At 45.9% G+C, this 8,306-nt stretch overlaps 1 protein-coding gene across 1 annotated transcript in view; it reads left to right on the plus strand.

Moving 5' to 3' along the window:
- Positions 1 to 4,086: 4,086 nt before the first annotated feature.
- LOC104129484 (cytochrome P450 4V2) overlaps positions 4,087 to 8,306 on the plus strand; it is a 20,200-nt gene continuing 15,980 nt past the window's right edge. The window contains exons 1-3 of the mRNA XM_009642419.2: positions 4,087 to 4,297; positions 7,179 to 7,291; positions 8,155 to 8,240. Coding sequence (XP_009640714.2) covers positions 4,087 to 4,297; positions 7,179 to 7,291; positions 8,155 to 8,240 — 410 coding nt within the window. The remainder of the gene's footprint in view (positions 4,298 to 7,178; positions 7,292 to 8,154; positions 8,241 to 8,306) is intronic.

The raw sequence follows: 8,306 nt of genomic DNA on the forward strand, positions 1-8,306 counted from the left end.
AAAACTTGTGGGGTGAGATAAGAAGAGTTTAATAATTGAAATAAAATAATAATTTAAAAAAAATATAATGGAAAGGAAAACAAGAGAAGGAGAGAGAAACAAAACTGGAGGGAAAAAAAACAAGTGATGCAACTGTTAACCACCCACTGACTGATGCCCTGCAGCAGATCTCCTGAGCAGCAATCGCTGCCCCCCAGCCAACTCCCCCCAGTTTATATACTGAGCGTGATGTCATATGATATGGAATAGCCCTTTGGCTATTTGGGGTCAGTTGTCCTGGCTGTGCTCCCTCCCAGCTTCTTGTGCGCCTGGCAGAGTATAGGAAGTTGAAAAGTCCCTGACTGGTGTAAGCACTGCTTAGCAACAACTAACCCATCAGGGTGTTACCAACTTTCTTCTCATACTAAATCCAAAACACAGTGCTGTGCCAGCTACTAGGAAGAAAATTAGCTCTATCCCAGCCGAAACTGGGACAGTATCCACCCCTTAGTCTATACCATCTACGTCATGCTCAGGTCCTACCCTTTCCAATACATTCCAATTAATCACCACTTCCCTGCCTTTTGATATGTGCACACAGATATCATTCCCTTAGTCTATGGACCATACCTCTAAAGTGCTGGTTGAGTTCACTTAGTCCATGACTTTGGTCTCCATTGGTCGTAACAGTCTTTCCGGGCAGGAGAGATGGTGTGTGGTGTTGGATTGTTGCATGCTGAAGCCAGTTCTGGTTCCATCACTGCTGCACTTTGCTTCATTTTGTCAAAGTTCATTCTTCGTTAATCTGGGCGATTCTTACTGTAATACTGTTGATACAGCATATAGCAACCATAAAAGTGATGACCATACCATTCAGTTCATTGGCTATTTTCACGCCAAATCAAATGTCTTTGAGGTACACATCAGACTTCCCAATCCAGGAATGGGTTTGCCTTTGCCTGAGGCAGGAATAACCCAGACTGTCTTCTCCAGCATATTTTTTATGTGTGCTACAGGGACTTTATCCCCTTGTACAATGCATAAAAGTTTTGATTGGGCAGATCCAGCTTGATTGGGCAGACCCCCTAGTGTTGACTAACCAGGTGGCCTTTGCTAAATGTGTATCCCAATGATTGAATGTCCCAGCACCCATTGCTCTCAGCATAGTCTTTAACAGTCCATTGTATCGTTTGACTTTCCCAGAGTCTGGTGCATGATAGGGGATGTGATATAGCCACTCATTGCCATGCTCTTTGGCCCAGGCGTCTATGAGGTGGTTAAGGAAATGAGTTCTGTTGTCTGATTCAATTGTTTCTGGGGTGCCATGTCGCCACAGGACTTGCTTTTCAAGGTACAGGATAGTGTTCTGGGCAGTGGCATAGGACACAGGGTATGTTTCCAGCCATCCAGTGGTTCCTTCAACCATGGTGCTTGGCTTGCTTGATTGCAGTGCATGTTTCACATTCATGGATAACTTGTGCAATAGTGTCCATGGTCAAGTCCACCCGTCGATCACGAGCCCGACTATATGTTGCATCTTTTCCTTGATGGTCTGAAGTGTCATGGGCCCACCAAGCTAGAAATAATTCACCCTTGTGTTGCCAGTCCAGATCTACCTGAGCAACTTCAGTCTTAGCAGTCTGATCCACCTGCTGGTTGTTTTGATATTCTTCAGCGGCCCAACTCTTGGTACGTGAGCATCTACATGACATACTTTTATGGCCAGGTTCTCTACCCGGGCAGCAATACCTTGCCACAATGCGGCCGCCCAAATGGGTTTGCCTCTGTGCTGCCAGTTGCTCTGCTCCCATTGCTGCAACCACCCCCACAGAGGCAATTGCCACCATCCATGAGTCAGTATAGAGAGAGAGCACTGGCCATTTTTCTCTTTCAGCAATATCTAAAGCCATCTGGGTGGCTTTCACCTCTGCAAACTGACTTGATTCACCGTCTCCTTCAGCAGTTTCTGCAACTTGTCATGTAGGACTCCATGCAGCAGCCTTCCACCTCTGATACCTTCTGCCAAGATGACAGGACCCATCAGTGAACAGGCATATTGCTTCTCATTTTCTGGCAGTTTATTAGACAGTGGGGCCTCCAGCACATGCTGCCTCATCTCCTGGTGATATTCCTGACTGGCCTTCTGGCCAGCCCATGATCACTTCCAAGATTCCTGGACAACTGGGATTTCCTGTTCAAGGCCGTTGTGATCAGTGCAACCCACTTACTCCACATAGCATCAGTTGCATGAAGTGTACAGGGGACCCTCCCTTTGAGCATCTAGCCCAGCCACCGGCAGTCAGGGTGTCAGGAGGAGCTGTACTTCAGTACCAATCACTCCTGAAGCAGCTTGAACCCCTTCACATGCTGCCAATATCTGGTTTTTTTCATTGGAGTATAGCGGGCCTTGGATCCTCTGTATCCTCAACTCCAAAACTCTAGGGGTTGGCCTCAAGTCTCCCCTGGTGCTTTTCACCAGAGGCTCCTTCCAGTGTCACTGCTGCCTTTCATTTGTAGCAGCATCACAATTGCCAGCTCCTGGCAGGTTTTTGCAATGTTTGTTCTGCTGTGTTCCCTACTGCTTTCCCTGTGGCTTTTCACCCCGTCCCTGCTGTTGCACTGTGTTTCAGTTTTTTTCCTGCAGAAGGAGTTATTAACAGTTAGAAACACAGATTTTTGACTGAGAATCGCAAGTGCTTCATCTAATTATCAGCTCCATGAAGGAAACAAACTGCAAGGTTTTATATACAGAGGAGAATATAATTACCCACCTGATCTCCATGTTACAAAGACAAAAGGTGAGCCTCTTAATCCTGCGTGCTTGCTTCCTTCCAGGGACAAGAGAGGGGACTGATGGCTATGTAGCTTGCCTTATGTGTTGGCAAGACAAGGTATTTATCTGCTACTTTCTGTCACAAACCATTACAAATAATAGCAAGAGTAGCAAAGTTCATTTCCAGCTGTTTGCTGTGCAGGAAAAGGCAACATTCACCATTTATGATTAGGTGTTTGCTTGCAGGAGATTGCAGGAACAAAGTGCCAAAAATTACTCCCCTCTGCTGCTTTGTTTATGCTGTTTGTTGGTTTACTAAACATACCGGTGCAGTCAATTTTGGTATAAAACAGACAGGAGAAACATGACCATGGCAATAAGAAGCTTTTGTGGTTTATTCAGGGGGTGAATTTTTGCAGATTGGGTGTAAGCCATGCTGCTATTTTACCAAACTTCTGTTTGGCCCTAAGGTTTCTGAGCATTGGAGGCTTTGAGGAACAGGCGCTCGGCAGCCCTGCAGCAGTGAGAAGAGGCCCTGGTTCCTCCTGAGGCAGGAAGGGCAGGAGGATTTATGGTGGGTATGTCACTACTTCTATCCAAGTGCTTTGCAAGTTGTGATACGGGGGCCGGTGCTGCCAGCCATGTTACTGGCACCCTTTAGCCTGTGACTGAGTGTTCACCTGTGAGATCAGCAAAGGCCATTTGAGAAGAGAAGCATCAGTGTCCTTTGCAGTGCTCTTGATCATGGGTCTGTATGGGCTCTGGTTTGTGTAACCCCTTTGAGCCTTTACCCCAACTTAAGAAAGGTGCTCCCCATCTGAAGCGCTTGAAACCCTTCAGGCATCGTGTTGGAGAGCACTGCAGCAGTTCTGTATGGCAAAATGGTGTTCCCTGAGCACGTGAAAACAGACGGAGAAAGGACGTATTGAGAAAACCCGTCCTCCCCAGATCAACAGAAAGGTGGTTTTTCTCTTGACATCGGTTTCTGTCTTTTCCTTCTGAGGTATTGCACAGGCCTGCAAAGAACTTCCTCACTCTTCACTTGAGTCAGAGGAGCCAAGCGAGGCCAAGGAGGTGGTACAGTTCCCTGTGGCTGCTCTGCTGTGACAAAGTGCTTGCTGGCAGCCTGCCCATGCATGTGTGGTTTATATCTTTGTTTATTTTCCTGGCAGTAAGATGCGCCTTGGGGCCCATGTGACAGCTCCGCCTCCTGCTCTCCTGGCCCGCTCGCCTTGCTGCAGCGCGGCAGCGGAGGGTACAGGCAGAGCTGGGTGCAGGCAGTGCCGGTTCCCTGCCAGGGATCGAGACTTGGAGCAGGAGACTGGGAGGTGATGATGGAGGTTGTGCAGGAAGCCGTGGGGGGACCCCAGCTTCTGTATGTGGGGGCTGGGGTCATTGCTGTGCTGCTGGCAGTTGTGGCTGTGTGCTCCCTCCCCTCCCTGATGGATTACTGGAGGCGATGGAGGGTGATGAAGCCAATCCCGGGTATCAGTCCCTGCTATCCTGTGCTGGGAAATACTCTGCTCTTGGAGCGCGAGGGACAAGGTAAGGGCAGCTCTCTCCATAGCCCAGGTGTGAGGTCCCTGCACTGCATGGGGCTTTGCTGGAGGAGCCAGTGCTGGTGAGGTGCTTGGGTGGTCAAGCTGTGGCTGGCTGCAGAGGGTTGTAGGCTGTGCCATCACTTTTAGGTCTCTCTGGGGCTGTGGGTAACTTGCAGAGGGGAACTGTGTGAGAAGGGGGCAGTGGAGAGGAAAGGAGAGGAACTGCGTAAGTACAGCATTACTATCAGTCAAAGATTAGCCTACCGTGGGTTCCCGATGCTGATGCTGGACTCCCACCCATTGCCAGTTGTTGGTGGGTTGGAGCATGAACACTATGGAATGGTGTTTTGTGACAGGGAGGCATGCTGGGCGCTCTTGCAGGAAGGGCTGTTTCACAATGTGGAGCACTGTGTCCCCATGGCTGTTAGCTGCAATCCAAACAAAGCTTTTAGCTTGTGAAGGAAAAATACTTCTTTAAACAGTTATCTTCCCCCAGGTGAGCATGTGCAAAGGACTTTAGCATACTGAGTTGCTGGGTCATCTTCAGAGTTAGCTGTGCCTTGGATTTACATGTTAGATGCTAAGGAACTTGCTGAGTATTTGCAGTACATCCCTCAAAAGCAAGCCTTTCTGCTCTTGCATTGATCAGTGGTACCTTCCACTAATGTGCTACACGTTCCCTTTCTGTTTGGTACTTGGTTTTGCGCAGGAGCGTATTTCTTGTGGAGTCTGTGGTGTGAAAGTGGCTCTGGCTGTGCTGTTAGTGGACCAGCAGACTCTTGTGGGCATGTTTGCGATGCCTGTGTATGCCAGTCTGCTCTGTGCAGATGTGTTCCTGGCCGTGCTGCCAGGTCTGCTGCCAGAAGAGAGAGCGACTGAGTCATGGGAGCATGGTGAAGCCAAGGATGAGTACAGCATGGGCGCGCACATCGTCCAGTGCTGACACATGCTGAGACACGGTCCCTCTGTTCACAAGGGTACACACTCCCCTCTTTCCTCTGGATCCATCCCCGTATCTAAATAGAGATCTGAGATCTTTCTTTGGTGGAAGTGAAGGTAAGGAGCTTTCCCTGAAGTTGACTTTGGGGAAGCAGTAGCAGGATCATAGTCAGGACGTGTAAAAGAGCCTGACTGAGAGACAAATATTTTTTCTTTTTTTTTTTCCTCTTTCTTTCTAAATCTTCTTAAAAAAACAAAACAAAGAAGAACATTGCTTCTTTCTCCAGAAAGCAATCCGATGGAAACTCCTACATTCTATGGAGTCTCTAATCTCCTTTGCCAGCAGGAGTCACCTAGCCTCCATGCTTTAGTTAAGTCCATGACCATCTGTCTTTGTTCTTGTTTATTCATGTAAAAATGAGTGATGTTTTACAATCTTTTTCATTAAAAATGTGACAACTAAAAATAAGATAGTTTTTAGAAAAAAGGGTAGGGTTTTATAGCAGAAGGAAAAAATACTTTTCATCTGATGGTGATTTTATTTATTAATATTGGTAGACAAATGCTGGAAAATTGTGATATTTTAATCATGGTGATGCTGTGAGAAAAATATTAAAATAAATAGCAAAATAATCTGACACTCTTAAGCCTTTTGGATGAGGTGTCATTAGAACTTCACCTAAGACTAGGGAATGCTATATTTGGGTATCTATTAGGAAACTAGTTTTTTTCCTTTTTTTTTTTTTTCCCTTGATTTTGGGGACCTTTGAATTTTCAACTCTGCAGAGGCCTTGTTTAATTTGGTTTCTGAAAGGGCAAAGGCATGTTTAATCCTTGAACATCCTGATAGCGGCCACCTCCTCTGGAACTGCAGAATGAACCTGATTGCCCTATGTGATATGATAGCTGGATCTGTGAGCAGGGGAAGACCAGTAGATGGTGTTTAACTTTATTCATCTCCCATGCTTTCTGTGTAGCTAAACTGACAAGATGCAGACTGGATAAGTGGATAATAATGTGGGTGGAGAATTGGCTGGACTGCTGAGCTCACTGGCATGAAGTCCAACTGGCAGCTGAACAAAAGTGGTATCTCTCAGGTGGTCCATGGCATAAATGATCCTATGAGTGCCCTTAGAGATGGGGACACCTGAATTGCCAAATCCACAGTGGCCCCATAAGCAGTCACTTACCCTTCAGTAAGGTTTCTAAAAGGGCAAGAGTGGAGTTTAATCCTGGAGCAGCGAGCTGCCAAAAGCCCCTGCTAGAATTGCAAACCATCGCTGATGGTTAGGGCTGTGAGGGAGTGACAGGATTTAAGCATGTTGGAGAAAGAAGTAATTCACAGACAAGCAGTAACAGTGTAAGGGCTCCAAAGATTTTTTTGCAGGAATCCAGCTATCGGAAACTAGACATTTCTAGCGATGCTGGTTCCTGCGCAGTGCTCTGCCATGACTGTGCCCAACATCACTTGTGTGTGCACCACAAATGTAGAACCCATCAGTGAGGTCTCAGATGGGAAAAGGCTCAATGCTGTAAAGTAAAGAAGAATCCTGACACAGCATTTTGGCCAGTATGAGATAGGCGAAAATGTAAGCATAGCCTTGGTAAAGTTTGATTTGGCTCTAATTGTTACAAAGAGCATTGCAATACAGAAGGCCTATGCTGCAGTGCTTTGAGACTGCTTAAATCAAAATGCCTTACCTACAGCTAGGAGGGGTTTCTCTAGAATAGAGTGCCTTCAGAAATGCAGACATAAAGAAATGCTCTTGCAGTACAGCCAATAGATAGGTGCAAAACATGCTGCTTGGTCACAGTAGCAAGATAAAACTACAACAAAAACATAATTACAGGGCATATGGTGAAAAAGAGTTCATTACAGAAGTCTTGCTTATTCAGAAAAAAAAAATCCCCTTTTAAAAAATTCTAATCTACTTTTTTCATTCCAGCTTTTTTTAAACAACTACAATTCTACGTTGAAGAGCTCAGGAGTTGTCCATTGTTCAAACTTTGGGTAGGACCGTTGCCTATCATGGTTTTGTATCACCCTGACAGTGTGGAGGTGAGTGTGCTTGTCTCCTGTCAATTCTACTATCGTGCAAAGCAGTGCCCAACCTGTTAGTTTCTATTCTCTCCATGCAATTTAAAAAAAAAAAAAAGGGCTTGGACTGATTTTACTTGAGACTGTCCTCTGACCCAGTGCTAAAGGAAGGCTGAAAGTGGAAGAATATAAAAAGCCTAGTCTTGGAAAAAAATAAATACTGAAGATGGCCAGCAAATGAAAGCACTGACTCAGTATGTTTTATAAAAAGAAGCATCTCCTTTAGCTTTGTTTTCACATGTGTGAAAGCTTCTGCTCCCAAGGTGAGAGCTGACAAGCAGATAGCAGGGAAGATGGGACCACTGAAATGGGGATAGAACATTATGCAACGCAGGTTGCAATGTTTGTGTCTGTTTGACTGACTTCTGCATTAGAATGTGGTGAGTCTGTCCTGATGCCATGAAATGTAGTCATTTTCCTACTGACAATAATTGTCCCTGAGCTGGGAAGATAGGGTTGTTTCTTTGCTGAAGTGTTTACTGAAGAGATGGTTTGGTTAGGGCTGGAAAGCACTGGGTTTTCTCTGAGCTCTGCCAGTGACTTTGTGACACAGGTTTTTCTTTTTCAGGAAGATAATGGAAGGTGGGAGTGGTAGTTTTTGAGTATTTCACTTTTACTCAGGCTTGGGATACTTACTGAAAGACTTGAGGGTGTGAACTCAATGTTCCCCCTGTGTACCAGCTTGTACTGAAATAGTGTGCATTTTACTGAGGCTCGGGGCATTTTTTTGGAGGAACTGAGGTTGTGTGAAGTAATCTCAGCTGAAGAAATCTCTCTCCGTCTAATAAGTGATGTTTTTTCCTCCCCTTTGATTTTTCTGACAGGTTATTCTGAACAGTTCGAAACATATAGACAAATCATACCTGTACAAATTCCTGCAGCCGTGGCTGGGCACTGGACTTCTGACGAGGTATAGTGAAATGCAGGGGCATTGCTCTCTCTTTGAAATTCACAGGGTATATGATAGGAAGAGGGC

This window comes from Egretta garzetta, unplaced genomic scaffold (assembly GCF_000687185.1).
Source record: "Egretta garzetta isolate BGI_Z169 unplaced genomic scaffold, ASM68718v1 scaffold46, whole genome shotgun sequence".
NCBI lineage: Eukaryota > Metazoa > Chordata > Aves > Pelecaniformes > Ardeidae > Egretta > Egretta garzetta.